This window comes from Mustelus asterias, chromosome 5, assembly GCF_964213995.1.
Source record: "Mustelus asterias chromosome 5, sMusAst1.hap1.1, whole genome shotgun sequence".
Taxonomy (NCBI): domain Eukaryota; kingdom Metazoa; phylum Chordata; class Chondrichthyes; order Carcharhiniformes; family Triakidae; genus Mustelus; species Mustelus asterias.
Window position 1 is genome coordinate 74,552,540 of NC_135805.1, and position 22,088 is coordinate 74,574,627.

Genomic DNA, 22,088 nt, shown 5'->3' on the forward strand with positions numbered 1-22,088 from the left:
AGACGGTCGAGTCATCTCTCAGATGGAGCAGCCGGACCACTCCGAAAAAATCTGACCTTTACAATTCTAAACAGATCGATTATAAGTTTTCTTATCAATCATTCCTGCCTTACATTAGCTTAAAATCAATCATCTTTAATATACACATATCAATAATAATCCCTGTCATGCACCTTAGCCAATTGCATCTCACCATCCAGCATAATATTTCATTTGTCCATTAAATCTGGACGCTAAGTCCCATCTTGGCTAAAGTCACTTCCCCATTGCCAGGATACCCTAAACACTCACTATCGGGGTCAAAGTGACTGTCCCCACTGGATCATTGCCAAACTGGATAGACACATGATCCACGTCTGGGCATGCTTCTATCCTGAGCCTAGACAATGAATATGCCAATTCATAAAGTTACAATATGCGTTCCCGCATAAGAAATGTTCACTTATGAATTTTGCTAACTATAGTGTTCCCAGGGTTTTGGTTCTGAACTATTCACCTTTACCATTACACCATGCGGTAACTTGCCTTTGGCTGAAGTGAACAATGATTCATACAATATTTGAAATACATTTAAAATATCAGCATATATGTTTTAAATCATAATTACTTGTCTTGTGAACCTTCTTAGTACTATTTTTGATACAATTATATTATTTTTCAAATAAGGATGCAAAAAAATGACACAATACTCAAAAATGGTCTCACCAATGCCCTGTAAAGCTGCAGTAAAATGTCCCTGCTTTTATATTCCATTCTCCTTGCAGTAAACACTAAAATTGCATTTACCTTCCTAATCACTGGCTGTACCTGCATACTAACGTTTTGTGACTCATGTACCAGGACGCCCAGATCCTTCTGTATCACTGGGTTCTGCAGCCTTGCTCCATTTAAATAGTATACTGCTTTTCCATTCTTCCTGCAAAGTGGAAAATCCACTTTTTTCTCAAATGCACTCCACCTACCAATTTCTTTGCCGAGCACTTACCTTGTCTATTCTCTGTACTCTATGCCTCCTCTTGATAATTTACTTTCCTACCTATATTGCCAAAGTTCATATATATCTAAATATGGCTGTATATACATTTGATCCCTTTATCCAAATTATTGATGTAGATTGTAAATAGTTGAGGCCCCCACGACAATCCTGGTGGCACTCCAATCATTTAATTTTGCTAACTTGAAAATACCCATTAATTCCTACCCTCTGCTTTCTGTTGGCTAATCAATCCTTTATCCATGCTAATATGTCACCCCTTGCAACATGTGCTCATTTTTTGTGTAGTAACTTTTGGTGTGGCACCTTATCAAATACCTTTCAGAAATCCGAATACAGTATACCTCATGTACAGGTTCCCCTTCATCCACTTTGCTTATTGCTTCCTCAAAAATTCCTAAATATTAGTTAAAATTAGTTAGGTGGATTGGCCATGCTAAATTGTCCCTTAGTGTCCCAAGATGTGTAGGTTAGATGGATTAGCCATGGTAAATGTGTGGTATCACAGGGATAGGGAGAGGGCCTGGGTAAAATAATCTGTCAGTTGATGGACTGATTGGCCTCTTTTGCATTGTGGGGATTCTATGATTCTATGAAAACAATTTCCTTTTCACAAAGCCATGTGAACATTGTTGATCAGCACGCAAAGTTATATGACCAAGTGGACATGTAACCAGTCACCTCAGAAAAGATCAGACCCGTCATACCATAGCTAGCAATAAAACGCAATTGCAACTGGCTGAGTGTCACAACATTGTTGTATCTAACCCTTGGCAAGAGCAAAACACCTGAAGTATTTGATTTGATTTATTATTGTCACATGTATTGGCATACAGTGAAAAGTATTATTTCTTACATGCTATACAAAGCATACCATTCATAGAGTACATAGTGGAGAAGGAAAGGAGAGGGTACAGAATGTAGTGTTATAGTTAAAGCTTGGGTGTAGAGAAAGACCAACTTAGTATAAGGTAGGCCCATTCAAAAGTCTGATGGCAGCAGGGAAGAATCTGTTCTTGAGTCGGTTGGTACGTGACCTCAGACTTTTGTATACTTTTCCCGACGGAAGAAGGTAGAAGAGAGAATGTCCGGCATGCGTGGGGCCCTTGATTATGCTGGCTGCTTTTCCGAGGCAATGGGAAAAATAGAGTCAATGGATGGGAGGGGATGGTTTGTGTGACGGACTGGGCGACATTCACAACACTGCAATTTCTTGCAGACTTGGACAGAGCAGAAGCCATCCCAAACTGTGATACAACCAGAGAGAATGCTTTCTATGATGCATCTGTAAAAGCTGGTGAGAGGCATAGTGGGCATGCCAAATTTCCTTAGTCCCCTGAGAAATTGGAACAACTAAATCAAAAATGTTGTAATAACGATATGTATAATTAAAATGGTGTTTTTAACGAGGTGACTTGTATAGGGTGCTTTAAAACAACTTTGTCACGAGGGAGGGGAAAAGAAAAGTTAGAATCTTGCCTTGGAACCAACATAAAAACCATTTCCAACATCAGCAGCAAAGTGCTGACTACAGACTGAACAGAGACTGGGAGCCGGGCTGAGCCGAGCACAGCAGCGGGGACGGGGCTGGAGTTGGTCGCGCAGAAGGGGTGGGATCGCACTTGGCGGAGTCGAGAGGAGCCAGGTCGCGCTTAAGGGACCGGCCGGGCCGGGTCGGGTCGAGCTGAGGGAGCGGGGCGGAGTCGGACGAAGGGGGCGGGGCCGGACTGAGCGGGCGGGGCGGAGTCGGACGAAGGGGGCGGGACCGAGTGAGTCAGTGGCGTCGACCTGGGGGGGCAGGGCCTGATCCTGCACTGAGTTGGTTGGTTGGCGGTTGGCGCCGGGGTTTGAAGGCGCGCGGAGGTTCGGAGCCGTTAGTGATGGTGAAGCGCGCGGTGCCGCGGAGGAGTCTCCAGTCCGTACTGAAAAAACACAAACCGCAGCTGCGGTTCAGCAAGGACACCCACATCATGGTGAGCCCGCCCAGTCTAAACCTCCTCTCCCGGTGTCAGCACAGGGCCTGTTACCCTGCCTGGCTCCACTTGGTTCCTGCCGGGCGGATCCCTGTTCTGCCCCAGTGACTGGACTAACAGTCCGGTGTACGTGGCGGCCTGCTTCTGATGGGCCCGCAAAGGCAGCCACCACTCGGTATGAGATGGTCCAGTCAGACTGGTGTCGGAAGCGGCCTCTGGTGCCACCTGAACACGAGGGGCTGTGTTGATTATAGAATCACTACAGTGCAGAAGGGAGTCAGGACTGACTCTCTGACAGAGCATCTTACCGAGTTCCAAACCCCGTCCTGTGAACCCTAACCTACCTGTCTTGGGACATTAAGGGGCAATGTAGCATAGTCGATCCACCTAACCCGCACATCTTTGGACTCTGGGAGGAAACTGGAGCACCCGGAGGAAACCCACGCAGACACGGGGAGAACGTGCAAATTCCACACAGACAGGGACTCGAGGCTGAAATTGAACCTGGGTCCTTAGCGCTGTGAGACAGCAGTGCTAACCACTGTGCCATTCTGCTGCCCCTCTGGGGCCCACGGCTACCTCCTTACATTCTTATTGAATGGATGCCATCAAAAGTTTGGCCAAGCTCCAAGGCAATTGGGGTAATGGGAATGGAGGAGCGAATGGGTCGAGTTTGATCGGAGATGAGGATCTAACCCAACAACTTGTTCATACAGCAATTTCTGCTTAATGAAACACCCCTAACACTGAGACAAAGGCAAAATGCTGTGGATGCTGGAATCTGAAACAAAAATAGAAAATACTGGAAAATTTCAGCAGGTCTGACAGCATCTGTGGAGAGAGAGTAGAGCCAACGGTTTGAGTCTGTATTCTCTCTCCACAAATGCTGTCAGACCTGCTGAGATTTTCCAGCATTTTCTGTTTTTGTTGCTGTTGACACTGAGCTATAAGGAGATATTAGGTCAACTGACCAAAAGCTTAGGGAATGAAGTAGGTATTAAGGATTATTTTACAAGGAAAGTGTAGACTGGGTTGTCACATGACTGTGATGACACCATCACATCTAGTGTCATGTGGCAGGAGTGTGCTGGATTTTCCTGGGTCCTTCGGCAGAGCACAAGTGTTTCTTACAGCTGCAGGATTGGTTAAATAAATTTCCTGTTATTACCATCCTTGTTGCAGTCAGTGTTACAGCAACTACAAGAAGAAAGCAAGGTGGAGAGATTTTGGGAGGGAATTGCAGAGCTTGGGGCTCAAGCAACTGAATGTTATGAGGAAGGTGTTAGAATTGATCGTTGGGTACTAGACAAGCTCAAGGTAATTGGGAAGAGTCAGCCTTGGTTTTATGGAAGGGCAATCATGTTTAGCCCATTTACTGGAGTTATTTGAAGGTATAACATGCGCTGTGAGTAAAGGGGAGCCTCTACTTGGATTTCTGGAAATTCTGTAAAGCATCTGATACGGTGCCACATCAAAAGTTATTGCCAAAAATAAAAGCTCACGTGTAGGGGGTAACATATTGGCCTGGATTATACAATGTTTCCTGAGATCCAGCCAGAGTATGCATAAATGGATCTTTGTCTGAATGGCAAGATATGACAAGTTAAGTCCTGTAGGGGCCTATGTGGGGGCTGTGTGTTTTTGCAATTTACATCAATGACTTTGAGGGGAGCAAAGGCATGGTAACTAAATTTGCAGATGATGCAAAGATATGTAGGAAAGTATGTTGTGGAATTTGCAGTTGGATATAGATGGGTTGAGTGAGTGGGCAAAACTCTTTTTTAATTCATTTATGAGATGTGGGCATTGCTGGCTGGGCTATCATTTATTGCCCATCCTTAACCTTTGGTGTCACATGTAGGTCAGACGACCAGGTAAGGATGGCAGATTTCCTTCCCTAAAGGACATTTGTGAGCCAGATGGATTTTTATGACTATTGACAATAGTTTTATGGTCATCGGTAGACTTTTAATTCTTTATATTGAATTCAAAGTTCACCATCTGCCATGGTGGGAATGGGACCTAGGTCCCCAGATCTTGCCCTGGGCCTTTGGATTACTAGTCCAGTGACAATACTGCTACACCACTGCCTCCCCGAGAGGCAATTCTGGCACATAATGTCATGTGGGAAAATGTGAAGTTGTCTACTTTTCAGGAAGAGTTTAAAAAAAAGCAGAGTATCACTTGAATGGAGAACAGCTGCAGAATTCCGAGGTCCAGAAGGATCTAGGTGTTCTAGCGCATGAGTCACAAAAAGTCAGTATGCAGGTGCATATACTGTAGACTATGTAATTAAGAAGGCAAAAGGAATGTTATCCTTTATTGTGAGAAATTAAACCTAAAAGTAAGCATGTTATGTTTCAGTTATACAGGACATTGGTGAGACTGCATTTCAAATACTGTGTGCAGTTTTAGTCTCCTTATTTAAGGAAGGATGTAAATGCACTGAAGGTGGTTCAGAAGAGGTTTTCTAGATTGACACCTGGAATGAGTTGGTTGTCTTATGAGGATGGATTGTTTCCACTGGAGTTTGGAAAAGTTGAGTGTCTTGATTGAAGTATATGATCCTCAATGATATTGGCAAGGTAGATGTGAAAATGATGTTCCCTCTTGTGGGTAAGTCGAGAGCTAGAGGGCAATGTTTTAAAATCATCCTTTTCATACAGAGATGAGGAGAATTTGTTTCTGAGGGTTGTGCGACTTTGGAACACTCTGTCTCAGAAGGTGGTGGAAGGGGTCACTGAATATTTTTAAAGCAGCGGTAGGTAAATCTTGTTGAGCAAGGGAATCAAAGGTTATTGGGGTAGCTGGGAATGTGGAACCCCATGCAATCAGCTATGATCTTATTGAATGACTCAGCAGGCTTGAGGGGCTGAATGGTCTACTCCTATTTTGTATGTTCGTATGAGTGAAGATAACTCTGAAGATTGTGGGGCTGAAGGAGGTTATAAAATAGGGGAGTGACAAGACTTTGGAGGGATTTGAAAACAAGAATGAGAACTTTAAAAACAAAATTTTACTTCATCAGAAGCCAAATTTGATCAGTGAGCACAATGTTAGGGAATGGGATTGCTGCACGTTAAGACACAAGTAACAGTTTTTGATGAGCTTAGGTTTATGGAGGGTAGAATGTGAGAGAGCAGTCAAGTCTAGAGGTAACAAATGCGTGTATGAAGGGTTTTAGCAGCAGATGAGCTGAGATGGGCAAAGTGGTTGATGCTACCGACATGGAAATAGGTGGCCTTAACGATATGACACTATGGCTCTGATAAAGGGTCATCCAGACAGGAAACATTGGCTCTATTCTCTTTCCACAGATGCTGTCAAACTTGCTGAGATTTTCCAGCATTTTCTGTTTTAATGTGACACTAAAGTTGTGAACAGACTGGCTTAACCCCAGACACTTGCCAAGAAATGGAATGGAGTTAGTGGTTACAGAGCAGAGTTTGGAATTCGGACAGAAAATAATGGCTTCTGTTTCAATATTTATTTGGAGAAAATTTCTACTCTTTCAATAGTGGGTAGAGATATACAGCATGGAAGCAGATCCTTCAGCTCAATTCATCATGCCAACCATGTTTTGTAAACTTAACTTTACTCTTTGCTTGTGTTTGGCCCATATCCCTCTAAACCTTTCCTCTGCATGTACCTGTACAAATATATTTTAAATGTTGTAATTGTATCCACCTCTACCTCCACCTCTGGCAGCTCATTCCACTGTTTCTTTCAAAAAGTTAATTATATTCTACTTGTCCCTGCATTTTTCTTTTCTATTTTAAGTACAGTATTTATCCAATTTCTGATTGAAAATGTATTTTAATCTGTGTCCACCCAATCAGGCAACGCGTTTGAAACCCTAACCATCCGTTACTTCAAAAAGAGTTTCTTGTGTTGCCTCTTTCTTTTTACCCAATCACCTAAAACTTGCATCTGCTGGTTATTGACTTATCACACACTGGGAAGCTTCTCTTGAAATCCTTCAAAACCATTTATCAAATCTACTCTTTGTCTTCTCTACTCTAAAGAGAATAACCACAACTTCTTGTATGCTTTCTGATTTATTAAAATGTTGTCAGACAATGTATGTAGTTTTTCTTAATAGAAAATTTTCAGTCAGACTTGTAAACAGTATATGTTGTGCATATTGGAAGCTATGTGAATGCCATTGGCTGTCATTCTGAAGCTTTAAAATGTGATGTGAGAAGTTAGTTTGTTGATGGTGTTATCTTGTGTTGGGATGTAATTTTGATGCCATTTAATTAATTTATATTTGTTGAGAATGTTGGTTAGATTTAGAAAAAAAATCAATTGCAGAATCTATCGTGCTAGATAGTTTCCCAAATGGGCTCTGACGAAGGGCCATCTAGACTTGAAACATTGGCTCTACTGTCTCTCCACAGATGTTGTCAGACCTGCTGAGATTTTCCAGCATTTCTCTGTTTTTGTTCCCCAAATTTAATGTTGTGCACTGAAAGAGATTGCACTAATAATCCACCTATCTAGTAAAGTCACACATTCTTTGTCATTGGATGGAAAACATTTATTCTTTGGAATCTAGTTCATTTTCCTGTTTATACATTTGCATTTATTCTTCTGATAAAATAACATTTTAAACATTGCAATTAATGCATATTTCTGTCAAGATAGTCTCTCATCCTAGCTCTGTGGTTTCTGTGAGGTATTTCTCTCTGAGAAGTTACAGCTGATGTCATCCCATTATGTGAGGCCTTAATAGGAATGCAATAATTGAAAGCATTGTCCTCAACATTAGACCCCACTTGGACTGTCGCCTGGAATGGGCAGAGTGTCTTATGAGGAAAGGTTGGATAGGCTTGGCTTGTATCCATTGAAGTTTAGAAGAGTGACTTGATTGAAACTTGACGGGATGGATGTGGAGAGGATGTTTCCTCTTGTGGGAGAATCTAGAACCAGGGGTCACTGTTTAAAAATAAGGGATTGTCCATTTAAAATGCATTATATTTGTTGAATTTTTATAAGTAATATTTGACATGCTAAAGTACAGTAATAGACAACTGTATTCGCAGTGCCAGGGACCTGGGTTCGATTCCCGGCTTGGGTCACTATCTGTGTGGAGTTTACATGTTCTCCCCGTGTCTGGGTGGGTTTCCTCCAGGTGCTCTGGTTTCCTCCCACAGTTTGAAAGACGTGCTAGTTAGGTGCATTGACCCGAACAGGTGCCATAGTGTAGCGACTAGGGGAAGTTCACAGTAACTTCATTGCAGTGTAAACGTAAGCCTTACTTGTGATTAATAAATAAACTTTTTTAACAATTACTGTATTACACCATAATGGAAATAATAACCGCTGAAGGTTTTTGAACTGTAATAAGCAGAACTTGCACATAATTCAGCTTATCTGAGTTGCTATAGCAAAGTAACATAGAAACCCTACAGTGCAGAAAGAGGCCATTCGGCCCATCGAGTCTGCACCGACCACAATCCCACCCAGGCCCTACCCCCATATCCTTACATATTTACCCACTAATCCCTCTAACCCACGCATTTCAGGACACTAAGGGCAATTTTTAGCACGGCCAATCAACCTAACCCGCACATTTTTGGACTGTGGGAAGAAACCGGAGCACCCGGAGGAAACCCATGCAGACACGAGGAGAATGTGCAAACTCCACACAGACAGTGACCCAAGCCGGGAATCGAACCCAGGTCCCTGGAGCTGTGAAGCAGCAGTGCTAACCACTGTGCTACCGTGCCGCCCTCAAGTACTTGAGGGTTTTTGATTCTTTTTAATATGTTTCTCTAATTTAAAAAAACTCAGTAAGAGTTTTAACAACACCAGGTTTAAACAACACCAGGTTTAAAAAAAACTCACCAGAAATCAGTAACAGTGCTTTAGTAGTTTTTCAAATAAACTTGCAAGGATATCTGTTTTTTATATAACCTACAATGTACAATGAATTGATCTAATTTCTAAGTATCTATTTTGCATCATGTTTTTTGGTTGTAAGTATAGTGAAGAGAAAATCTGTATAATCTTCTACACACTGAGATTAAAGTAAAATCTCCAATCTGCCTCTGTATAAAATTACTGCTATGTAAATTGAATTCAGACAAGCCAAGGAATGGTATGTTAAAAAGGAGGGAAGGTTGGAAGTGATTTTCTTTACATAACACTGCCTCATCCTTGAAAAATCACTAACTGTCCTCTGAAATGACTTAGCAAGACATTCAAGTGTCAATTTAAAGCCATTGGTATTGCAATTGCTTGGGTTGTGTACAGAAATCCCACCTATTTTTCCCTCTGTTGTTTGACCATCTATTCTGACAAAGACTATCTTTTTTTCAAATTTGAATTGTAGGTACATTTAAACTGTCTCTTGTTCCTTCATCGTTTGGCAGTGGAGGCCCGGACTAAAGCTGTTGAATCGAAAAGTTCTATCATTCAACCAAACCATGTCAAGGATGTGGCAAAGGTAAAAGAAACATATTGTTAAGTTGTGATAATTGATGCTATTTAATATTAATCTAATGTGGCATAGATTTTTAATCAAATGTTAAATATTGTGTGGGCATGGTACAAAAACTTTAAACTTTCAAATATGCTTTATTGAAATAGTAATAACAACACTTAATGCTCAATGTGAATGGTAAGAAAGTAAACATTTTCAGCTCATTAACTCAATGCCGTCTTCTTGAACTGAACTGTAATGTTGTTTGATTAAACCTCCTGGTTTTTTTCTATATGCTAATGTTAGAGAACACATTGGCATGGCTATGAATTGCCTGCAAAGAGGAATTTCCTTCGATCCAACTTCTCCAGAAGCTCAGGTTGAGCTAATGCTTGCACAGGGAGTATGGAATGAATAGCGTTCTGTGCTATAAAGAACAAAGAACAAAGAACAGTACAGCACAGGAAACAGGCCCTTCGGCCCTCCAAGCCTGTGTCGCTCCTTGGTCCAACTAGACCAATGTTTGTATCCCTCCATTCCCAGGCTGCTCATGTGACTATCCAGGTAAGTCTTAAACGATGTCAGCGTGCCTGCCTCCACCACCCTACTTGGCAGCGCATTCCAGGCCCCCACCACCCTCTGTGTAAAAAACGTCCCTCTGATGTCTGAGTTATACTTCGCCCCTCTCAGCTTGAGCCCGTGACCCCTCGTGATCGTCACCTCCGACCTGGGAAAAAGCTTCCCACTGTTCACCCTATCTATACCCTTCATAATCTTGTACACCTCTATTAGATCTCCCCTCATTCTCCGTCTTTCCAAGGAGAACAACCCCAGTCTACCCAATCTCTCCTCATAGCTAAGACCCTCCATACCAGGCAACATCCTGGTAAACCTTCTCTGCACTCTCTCTCTAATGCCTCCACGTCCTTCTGGTAGTGCGGCGACCAGAACTGGATGCAGTACTCCAAATGTGGCCTAACCAGCGTTCTATACAGCTGCATCATCAGACTCCAGCTTTTATACTCTATACCCCGTCCTATAAAGGCAAGCATACCATATGCCTTCTTCACCACCTTCTCCACCTGTGTTGCCACCTTCAAGGATTTGTGGACTTGCACACCTAGGTCCCTCTGTGTTTCTATACTCCTGATGACTCTGCCATTTATTGTATAACTCCTCCCTACATTATTTCTTCCAAAATGCATCACTTTGCATTTATTAATCTATAATTTCATTGATTCTCTGTATCGTAAAATTGAAAAATCTGTATGTTTTCCTTCAACACCAACCTAATTCTGGTTGGCCCTATTTTGGCCACCGGTTCTGCTTATTGCTGGTTTGAGTGGATAGATCATTCACCTTCAGTGCCAGCCTGCGCATTGTTGTAACAACATGTGGAAATGTTGTTCTTTGCTTGTAAGTGAGCTTAATAATTCAATGTTACTGATTCAATTGCTGGTAGGTAATTCTGGCTACACAGATGTTCAAACTTGATTTTATTTTATGCCTTGAGCAGCCTATTGGGTTTTAGCTCAGCTTTGAAGTACTCCTCTACTCTTGGGTATTCAGAATTTTCGAACAGAAGTGAGGGGCAATGAAAGCCAACTTGTGGGTTGATTTGGAATATTTTTCTGATGAAGTGTAAGTTCAGAGAAGTGAATAACAGGTGAGGATTAGTATCATTGTGAGCTTACACTCAACATCGTAATATATATGTTAAATGTTCACAAAGGTAAAAGTGCTGAAAGGTAAATTAAGGTGAAGAGAGGGGGGACTTTTTAAAGATGTGTTAACTGATGGTAGCTGTTAAGATATAGATGTGCAGAAACACATGCAGCTTTCCTTTGGGGAAAATACATTTGAAAAGACAATTTGTAGCAAGTTGTACTTTACCTGTGTTGCTTGCGTGGAATTGATTTTTTAAAAATCACGTTTCTATAGTGGATTTCTGTGTACATTGTGAAACAGAAGTCTTCTTGTGACACCACAAGATCCAAGTGTTGTATTATTCTGTTCACACTCCAGTAAGGAGGGCTTAGTTAAAATAGATGTGTGGACGTCTCCTGCCCCCATGTCAAAAAGTAAATATTTCCCTTTGGTTAGAACTTGAGCCATATTCTCCACACCTCGCATTTTTAAGGAGTTTTCCTCTCCTCCCTATTTCCTTTCTCACATTCTCTTCCTGTGTGTGTCCATCTAAAATGGGGGGGGGGGGGGGGGGGGGGGCTCACTGTGATATATTATTTCACCAAACTTTCACAAAGCGGAAAGTTCACATAGATGTATTCTAGTAGCCAAGTAATCTTAATTAACTGTTTATATATAGTAAATGTCCCCAGGCACTTCACTAAGGTGTGAAGAAAAATAACTTGCTCAATGGACTGGTATTCGGAAGGTTTTAATCAAGGGGTGGAAGCTGAAAAAGCAATGTTAAAGCATTGGACCTAGGTGGGTGTGCATCAGCTGCCAATATTGAGGTGAAGGAGAGGCTGCACAAAAGATTAGAGTCACTGGAATTAAGATATGTGGTTGGAGGGTGGAAAGATTTCAGATGTTGGAGAAGGTTACAGACATGGAGAGGGCCACGGTCTTGGTGAAATTAAAGTACAAATTTGATTATTTTAAATGAGTCTTTGAGAATCTGGATGCCAATATAGGTTGCAATGGACCTGGGTGATGAACGATTGTAACTCGGTTTGTAGTAAGATGCATGCAGCAGAGTTCTGAAGGAACTGAAGCTTGTGGAGGATGGGAGTCTGATCAAGTTAGTGCTGTGGCAGAGACTTGAGCAGAAACAAATCTAGGTTGGGATTCAGTACGTAGCTGTCGGAGTGCCACACTGTCAGAGGTGCTGTTCTTTAGATAAGATGTTAAACTGAGCCCTATCTTCTCTCGCAAGGGGATGAAAAGATCCTGTGATACTACTTGAAAAAGAGCAGTGGTGTCCTGGTCAATATTTATCCCTCAATGTACATCACTGAAACAATTGTCTGGTCATTTATTAGGTTGCTTTTTGTGGGAGTTTACTGTATGTGGATTGGCTGTAGCTTTTTCTACATTGCAATAGCGATTACCCTTCAAGTACTTATTGGATGTAAAACATTGGAATGTCCTGAGATTGTGAAAGGCACAATGTAAATTCAAGTCTTTTTCTTTAAACTCACTGGTTCAAACCTGAACCTTACTGGACCTGCCTAGAGACTGAATGCCCCTTTTGAGTAGAAATATCTGAAGTCACAATTGCAGCAGTCTCAGCCTTGCATTCCACCAATTTGGATTTGTGTTAGCTTTCATGACCAACACGTTACACTAAGAATCTCACACCCAGTATTGTTCCCTTTATGCCACTCAATTGAAGTCCTCATTTGAGTCCGCTCTAATCTCTTGTTCCAGTGAGCTCGCACACAAACTATCCTTTCCCTCTGACCTGGTTGCCATTCACGTGTCCACATACTGAATCCAACTCTACACTACCCTCTAAGGTAAATAGTGTTAGTACTTGAGAGATTAGCTGTGAGTGTCAGATCAAGTGACAATGTTTCTAAATCAGACGACCTTGCAGGATGATTTGAAGCAACTCTGGGTTCTGGCATAACTCTTACCCTTCAAGATGAGGCACTGCTGGCTATGGTGTAACTTGGGTATCTGAAAAAATAAATGCAGAAGGAGGGGCTGGGATGAGGGAAGAAGGGTAAGGTGAAAAACTATCTGCAGTTTGCACATAATGTCAGAGAACAGGATTAGAATGAAATTGGGTTTGAAAAGAGCATAAGGCAGGATTTGTTGTCCTGAATGTTCTCAATGATGCTGAATGCAACGGCCTTGATCACTGCTGATCCCATGAGGCAGAGCACTGTTTTCTCCAAGGGTCATTGGAGATGCATCCTTACAGTTCTCGCCTGTCACCTTTGTCCTGAAAAATAGCAGGAAAATGTTATTGAGTGTGTTGCAATGTATTTGGCTAATACGTGCCTGCCATATCTAAATAGCTGGAGGTATGTGAAGCACCAAGAGGTGGGTGTGAGATTGACAGCATTGGTAAGTCTGAGAGTTTGGAGTGGAGTCTCTGAATGTTGGGCATGAGTCCTGATTGCTGATGAGTGAGTGAGGGGTCTGTGGAACATTAAGCAGCCTGAGAGGTTGGTCGCCTGGTGGTAAGTGATGTGGTTTTAAGATGCACCCACTGACCTTAATCGCTCTTGTGAGACCATTGAACCTTTGCTATTTCTGTAGCTGGGTCCTTTATGGCTGTCTGCTCCCATTCCCTTCTCAGGATATTCATTGAGGGCCTCCTGACCCATTGTGGAAATGTGACATAAGTTTGTGTGTTGCCTGGTTCAACAGAACTGGGCATAGGGTAATCATGCATCTTGATCCCCAAGTGCAATATCTGGTCTAATCAAAATTCTCCCTTTGGCCTCGACATGGTGAGGAAATATATTTGGTTGGTTTACATACCTCACTTTACATCTTTCTTATTAAAAGAGGAACAAGTGGCTAAGTTAATCAGTCAGTCAAATGTGAACTGAAGTAATGTAATCCAGATGAAGTTGTATTGGGGAACTCACTATCACTCACATTTTGTACAGGTTCAGTACTCTTAATTTCCATTTTTTTGATTTGTCCTTCAAGGGGTATTTGGAACTCGATACTTAAGGAACTAATTAGTTCAGAATCCTCTTGAAATACCCTCTGGGTGTGTATAATTGTTGTAACCTTTGAATTTGAATTTATGAAGTAAGGTTAGTGGCCCTAAACAGTATGTGGTAAGTGATTTGAGATACTTTTAAACCTGAGCACTGCTTTTGATTATATAAACTATAATTATAAATGTTAGTTTTGGTGATTCATCTATCTTGCATTGCAATTTATGGTAACCTTAGAATATAAACTTCATAAAAACAGTTTTATGTTCCTTTTTTGTGTTGAGGTAATTTGGATCATACATTTAGCCAAAATTTTAAGTTACTTAAGAAATATTTTAAATACCTGCAAAAACAATTGAAATACGGTGCTATTGGTTCAAAGCATAATAAAACAGCTTAAATAAAATAACTGTTTTAGGAGTTTTCAAATTTGTGAGTGGTATTTTTGTGATCAGTAATACTAAATAATTACTGACTTGAAATAAGTATTTGAAAATCTAATTTGTTTGTGATATTGAAATTGATTCAAACATATTTTAAAAAAAATATGTTGTATCATGCATACATTGCAGGAGTAAGCACAAATTGGGAATGAGGAAAAATGGAACAAAATAGGCTTGAACAATTTTAGCGTTTGTGAGAGTAGTTTGCACTGTAAAGGCATTTCACCAGGTTGCTTTCCCTTCCTGGCTTTCCCACGCAAACATCAATTTTCAGTTCTTGCTGTTTGAAGTTGTTTCAAATGTTTATCATTTGGTGTAGAGGGGGTTGCATGCTGGTGTGCCATTTAATCATAGGTTAAGGTGGTTCACAAACTCTCAGCCTGCTTTTTTTTTATGCGGCCGAGTCTGTCTTCCATGTTTTAAGAGGTTGCAGCCCCTCTTTAGTTACTTGAAGGAGCTGTTCCTCAACCTTTAGTTGCACTTCAGTCCCATGCTCCTAATCTTCAGTCACCGGGTATGGAGAGGGTAGGAAAGGAGGAAGACATCCTCATTAGCCTTCTCCTGTGCCTGGTCAAGGTGGCCATTGGCACAGTCTAGGGAACGGTCAGTCGATTAGATCGTCTGACCTGACTGTCTGCCCCTATACTACGTCTACACTTGCGTCGGGGTGGCCTTGGAGAGAGAGTACATGGTGTCCGTCAGTGTGCTTCAGTTCTTCCGAAACTAGTTGATGCTGTGGGGGCTGGGATGCATCATCACCCCCATATTATATTTTGGTTTAATTAGTTAAGTTTCTTTTTGATATTTTATTTTAGGTACACTAGGGTCTGTCACTCCTATCATTTTGTTTAATTTATTGATTGTTTTAATAAAATAGGATACCACCAAGTCCCTTTGCTCTTCTGCCTCATTTAAAACTGCATCCTTTATTTTATATTGTCTCTCCTCCTTCCTCAGTCCTATCAAAATGCATCACTTTGCACTCCATATTAAATGTCTTCTGCCACCCATGCACTGATTCCACCAGCCAATGTCCTCTTGACTCTCAGTATTCTCCTCAGTTCACAATATTTGCAGGTTTTGTCATTTGCAAATTTTGAAATTGTGCCCTGTGCACCAAAGTCTAAGTCAGTAATACAGATTAAGAAAACTGTGATTCTAAACCCATGGCTGGGGAATCTCCTTCCTCCAGTCTGAAAAACAACCATTCACCATTCCTGTTTCCTATCACGCAGCCAACTTTGTCTACATAATGCCACTGTTCCTTTTATTTCATGGGTTTTAACTTTGTTTACAAGCCTGTCATGTGGCACTTTATCAAAGGCCATTTTGGAAGTCACGTAGATCGCATCAACTGCATTATCCTCATCAGCCCTCTTTGCAGCCTCATCCAAAAAGTTAATTGATCACGCTTTCTAAAAACTTTTCTATCACTGAGGTTAAGTTGGTTGGCCTGTAGTTGCTGAGCTTAACGCAATACTGTGTTTTGAATAATTTGCAATTCTCCAGTCCTCTTACACTACCCCTGTAGTAAGGATGATTAGAAGATTATGGCCAGTGCCTTCACAGTTTCCACATTTACTTCCCTCAGTTTCTTTGGTTGCATCTAACCTGATCCTATTAGTTTATCAGCTTCTAAGTACAGCCAGCCTTTCTGATACCTCTATCGATTTTTAGCCAATTGAGAGCCCCAACTACCACCTCTTTCGCTATGACATTGGCCACATCTTCTTTCTTGGAGTACTTGTACACACTGCCTCCAAGTGTAGATCCCCTTTTGGATCTATAGCTGGCCCCACTCCTCCTTTTATACGTTTTTATTATTTATATGCCAATAGAAGACTTTTGAATTCCCTTTTCTGTTAGCTGCTAGTTTCATCTCATATTCTCTCTTTGCCCTTATTTATTTTTTTTACTTCCTCTCTGAACTTTTTGTATTCTGCCTGCTGCTCACTTGTATTATCAACTGGATCTCTATCATGCATACCTTTTTCTGCTTCATCTTGATCCTGTTCGTCATCCAGAGAGCTCTGACTTTGTTTGTGCTTCCTCCTTTCTTTGTTATAGGAATGTACTTTGATTGTATCTGAATTATCTCCTCTGTAAAGGCAGCCTTTTGTTCCGTTACATTTTGCCTCCTAATGTTTGATTTCAGTTTAGCTGGGCTAGATCTATTCTCACTTCAATGAAATTGGCCCTATCTGAATTAATTATTTTTATTCTGCATTGCTGTTTGTGCCCTATCCTCCAGCACCACACCTGTATCCACAAGAGTAAACACTTGGCCCAACTAAAATACAGGGTTTACTAAACTAGGTGTAGACCTATTTGGTATACTGGCCTTTGGAATGGAGAGCAAGAATATGACGTTAGCAGACCAATCCTCCAGCACGCCTATATCCACAAGAGTAAACACTGGGCCCAACCAAAATAAACGATTTTATTAAACTAGGTGTAGACCTATTTGATATACTGGCTTTTGGAATGGAGAGTAATGAGTGATGAAAATGTAGACAAAGCCATTTTTTTCATTTGCCCAATAAAGTTGCACTTTCAACCTAACCTCTGGCAAAAAGTGCGACCCATCAGTTTTGGGACGTGGGTACTGCTAGAAATTCATTGTCTATCCCCATTTGCCCTTGAGAAGGTGGTGGCGAGTTGACTTATTGAACTGCTACAGTCTGTATGGTGAAGGTGTTCCCACAGTGTTTAGGTAAGGAGTTTCAGGATTTTTGAGCCAGGGATAATGAAGAAACAGCGATACATTTTCAAGTCATAATGGTGTATGACTTGGAGGTAAACTTTCAAGTGGTGGTATTTGCATGTGTCTGAAGCTGTTTTCTTTCCAGGCAGTAGAGGCTGTAGGTTTTGGAGATGCTGTTAAACCTTGGTGGTTTACTGCAGTGCATCCTGTAAATGGTACACATTAGCTACAATGAGCTGGTGGTGGATGGGGTTCCAATCAAATGAACTGCTTTATCTAGATGATTAGTGTTTATAGAGTGACACTCATCAATCAGGTGGAGAGTATTTCATCACACTCTTGACTTGTGCTTCTTAGATAGGGAAAAGGCATTTGCAAGTCAGGAGATGAGTTACTTAACCACAGAATATCCTAATCTCTGGTTTGCTCTTGGATTCACAATATTTATGTGACTGGTTCAGTTAATGTTTTGGTCAATGTTAGTGAAGGGGATTTGATGGTAGTATTGTTACTGAATGACAAGGGGAAGTAGTTAGAGTTTATTATGTTGGAGATGATCATTGCCTTGTTTGTGTGTGGCACAAATGTTAATTGCCACTTGTAGTCCAAGTCTCAATGTTGTCAAGAGCTTGCTGCATGTGGGCACAGACTGCTTCAATATCTGAGGAATTATGAATAGAACTGAATTCTGTATTCATTATTGAACATATCCTCTTCTGACTGGGAGGATCATTGAAGCAGCTTGAAGGTTGTTAGACCTGGGACATGTGCTGGGACTGTGATGATTGGTCTCCAACCATGTGATCTTTCTTTGTGCTAGGGTTGAATGCAGCCATTGGGAAGTTTTCCCTCTGATTCCCATTGACCTAAATTTTACAAAGGATCCTCGAGTCCACATGTGATCAAATGCTGATGTCGAGGACAGTCACTCTCATAAAATCCTTACAGTGCAAAAGGAGGCCATGCAGCCCATCGGGCCTACACTGATTATCTGACAGTGTCTTACCCAGGCATTCTGCCCTTTCCTATCCCCGTAACGCCACACAGTTAACATAGCTAATCCATCTAACCTACACATCTTGGGACATGAAGGGGCAGTTTATCATGGGCAATCCACCTAATCTGCACACCTTTGGACTGAGAGAAGAAACTGGAGCACCAGGAGGAATCCCACGTAGACATGGGGAGGACATGCAAACCCAAGGTCGGAATTGCACCCGGGTCCCTGTCGCTGTGAGGCAGCAGTGTTGGCCACTATACCGCCCTCTTGCCTCACATCAAATATTAAGTACTTTTTGTCCATGTTTGTGCCAAGGCTGTATGATCGTCTGGAATTGACTGATCCTGGCAAGACAAAAAATGAGCATTGGTGAACAAGTGCCACTTGATGGTTCTATTGATGGCAACTGCCATCATTTTGATTGAGATCGATGGAGCAGTAATTGGCCAGATTAGATTTGCTTTGCTTTTTGTGCACAGGACATACCTGGCTAATTTTCCACTTATTATTTGGTATATTTGCCTTAAATTGTTTTTACTGCACAGATTATATAATGGTTTAGGGTAAAATAACAGTTTTCCTGATTAAAGTATTTGTGTATGATCCTGGATAGTTATAATGCTCCTTTGATAGTTTTCCAATGAAATAAAATTTACTCTTGTAGAAATATTTATTGTGACCTCCTCCGTTGTAATTAAGACATGGCAACCTGTTCTCAGATCATGATGTACAAAGCATCATGATGGATCATAAAACATACATGCTTCTTTCAGTAAAGTGTTTCTATTTTTAATTTGCAGGCTGTTCTGAAGAAGAGTAGAGGCTGAAGAGAAACAATGCATATATTATCAACGCTATTTTCTGTATTTGATAAGCCATTGCTAACTGAAATACTGAGTTGGATGTAATCAAGAAAAGGAAATTCATTATTTTGAAGAGAGTTGTTCTTTGTCTCAGTTTTTTACTGAAATAATTCTATTTTTGTCATTCTTTCACTTTACTATGAATTGACATTTCTTTTCAAAGTGTTTGTTCTACTATGTATTAATACTTTTACAAAAACAGTACTTATCTTTGGTCTCACTGGGCAAATGAATAATTCCAATTTCAGCTGAAGAATCATCTTGACAGATTGTTGGATTCGTGTTGCTTTCAATATAGTATGCTTTGTTATGAATAAATTATTAAATATCAGTATGTTTTAACTTGGCTGTAAATTTTTATTATGTATAAAATATAGTTCACTCATTCATATCTCATTTAAAAAATACTGGACATATTTTCTATTTATTAATGCTATGGGATGTTTGTTTTGTGAGCGATATGAACAAGCGGAAAACTGTAGCATACGGATTTAAAAGCAGTCAGTGATTAGCCAGGCAAAACTTTTAACCACCTCCCTGAAACGTTTTTCCAAATAATTATTTTGGGCTATTTTGTCCTGAAATTATTAAAAAATAATCGCTCGAGGTAATATGAGAGTTTAAATTTTTCTGTTTTTTAAAAAATAAACAATTTTGGGTGGAGAGGGTGTTGAAAGGGGATGTAATGTAGTCAGGATCTAATGCATCGGAAGTCAAGCTGACTGTTTTCAAACTCAGAAGAATTACAGAAATGCTCTATTGCTATCTTCTCATGTTAGCTAATGTGTATATATTTTAAATAAGAGAATGAAACACTTAATTTAGAATTACACTTGAATACTATCTATAGGCCCAAAGATTTTTGAATGGTAAATGTTGCCATCTGTACTTGGGATTTTATTAAAAACATCGGCAAAGGAGTAAATGGCTAAATTTAGAAATTGTAGGTAGAACATGCCAACTGACTTACCTATTGCAAACAAATGTCCTGTCCTTCAACTTATGAATATATTTTAAGTTACAATTCCACTCCTTCAGCATGCTCATAGAATTACTCTTGCATATCCATGCTGTGCTATGAGAATTTTGGGGATAAAGTTTGTTTGTAAAGTACAGGCAATGATTGCTGTGAAATGTTTCCCTCCTGAATAATGGTTAATATTCAATATAAAACTACAAAGTCAAATTTACTTTGAAGGAAGGCATTGGTTTGTGTCTTATTATGGGTCTTATTCAAAAGTGATTTTATTCAAAAATGTCAGTAAGTCAGGGCTCATGTTTTCTAATTTGACATTGAGCCATACAATCCGTTGTCAACAAAATCAAGACATTGTTTTGTTAACATAGGTGCTTTAAAGGGCATTGGAAGAGTTACTGCTAGTTTTGGACATCTATAACCTTGGTCTTGCTAGCTGCTGTGGTATGAAATTTTGGGGCTAACATTTTAAGCACAATGATTTGCAATGTAGTGAAGTTCTTAAAGGAAAATATACAGGGAAGGAAAAAATATAATTTAAACTTATGGTTTTGTGTTAACCACAGTATGTTCCCTTATGGGCACAAGAAGCACCTGTTTAATTCGCAGCAAAATATCAATTGTACTTCGATGCATACAAAATATTCATATCACAATAATATGGTTCATCGAGAATTCATAAAATCATAGGAATTTACATAATGAAAAGAGGCCATTTGGTCTATTGTGCCTCTGTTGACTTTACAAGAGCAGTTATGCTTAGTCCCCCGTCCCTGCTTTTCATTTAAGAACATAAGAAATAGGAGCAGGAGTAGGCCATCTAGCCCCTCGAGCCTGCCCCGCCATTCAATAAGATCATGGCTGATCTGAAGTGGATCAGTTCCACTTACCCGCCTGATCCCTATAACCCCTTATTCCCTTACCGATCAGGAATCCATCTATCCATGATTTAAACATATTCAACGAGGTAGCCTCCACCACTTCAGTGGACAGAGAATTCCAGAGATTCACCAACCTCTGAGAGAAGAAGTTCCTCCTCAACTCTGTCCTAAACTGACCCCCCTTTATTTTGAGGCTGTGCCCTCTAGTTCTAGTTTCCTTTCTAAGTGGAAAGAATCTCTCCATCTCTACCCTATCCAGCCCCTTCATTATCTTATAGGTCTCTATAAGATCCCCCCTCAGCCTTCTAAATTCCAACAAGTACAAACCCAATCTGCTCAGTCTCTCCTCATAATCAACACCCCTCATCTCTGGTATCAACCTGGTGAACCTTCTCTGCACTCCCTCCAAGGCCAATATATCCTTCCGCAAATAAGGGGACCAATACTGCACACAGTATTCCAGCTGCGGCCTCACCAATGCCCTGTACAGATGCAGCAAGACATCTCTGCTTTTATATTCTATCCCCCTTGCGATATAGGCCAACATCCCATTTGCCTTCTTGATTTGTAACTCTAAAGTCCCTCAACCTCTAGTACCTGTCAAATTTCCCTTGAAAGTTGTTTATGGAATTGGTGGTCTCCCACTTTTCAGGTAGAATTCCAGATCCCAATGAATGAAAACTTCTCTTTATCTCCCCCTAGATCTTTTTCCAATGATTTTATGGTGATTGTTGTTTGGTAATTGATCCACTTGCCTGAAGAAATAGCTTTTTTTCTATCTACTCTCTCAAAACCTCTCATCTTCGATTGTTCTCCTTTCCTCATAACTGATATCCTTTGTCAAAGGTAGCATCCTAGTAAATCTCCTCAGAGTCCTTCCTAAGGCCTTTACATCTTTCCTCTCAAGCGCAGTCCCCAGAATTGTCCACATTACTCCAGCTGAGGCCTAGCCAGTGATATATAAAGTTCCATTATAAAATTATTTGCTTTATAAACTCACGTAACCCATATGCTTTTTTTAAAAACCCTCTCATCAAATAATATATGAATGTTCAGTTCAATTTGATACAATGTTACATTGCTCTTTATTACGGGACCCAATTAAAGGCCAAAAGCCCCATAGTTGAAAACAATATACCAAGATTAAAAGCTATTCTTAAAAGTTTCTTAGAGTGTATCAA

At 40.6% G+C, this 22,088-nt stretch overlaps 1 protein-coding gene across 1 annotated transcript; it reads left to right on the forward strand.

Moving 5' to 3' along the window:
• The first annotated feature begins 2,766 nt into the window (after nucleotides 1–2,766).
• cenpw (centromere protein W) lies at nucleotides 2,767–20,244 on the forward strand. The gene is made up of 3 exons (XM_078213713.1): nucleotides 2,767–2,967; nucleotides 9,305–9,418; nucleotides 18,988–20,244. Exons 1-3 carry the CDS (start codon nucleotides 2,875–2,877, stop codon nucleotides 19,012–19,014), a joined length of 234 nt encoding a protein of 77 aa, XP_078069839.1. The 5' UTR covers nucleotides 2,767–2,874; the 3' UTR covers nucleotides 19,015–20,244.
• Nucleotides 20,245–22,088: the final 1,844 nt, after the last annotated feature.

What these genes read in the sequence shown, in the direction of transcription:
- cenpw (XM_078213713.1), top strand. Translation starts at nt 2,875, where the DNA reads ATGGTGAAGCGCGCGGTGCCGCGGAGGAGTCTCCAGTCCGTACTGAAA. An exon ending in GCAAGGACACCCACATCATG is followed by an intron (nt 2,968 to 9,304) that starts GTGAGCCCGCCC and finishes TTTGAATTGTAG; the next exon opens with GTACATTTAAACTGTCTCTT. An exon ending in ATGTCAAGGATGTGGCAAAG is followed by an intron (nt 9,419 to 18,987) that starts GTAAAAGAAACA and finishes TTTAATTTGCAG; the next exon opens with GCTGTTCTGAAGAAGAGTAG.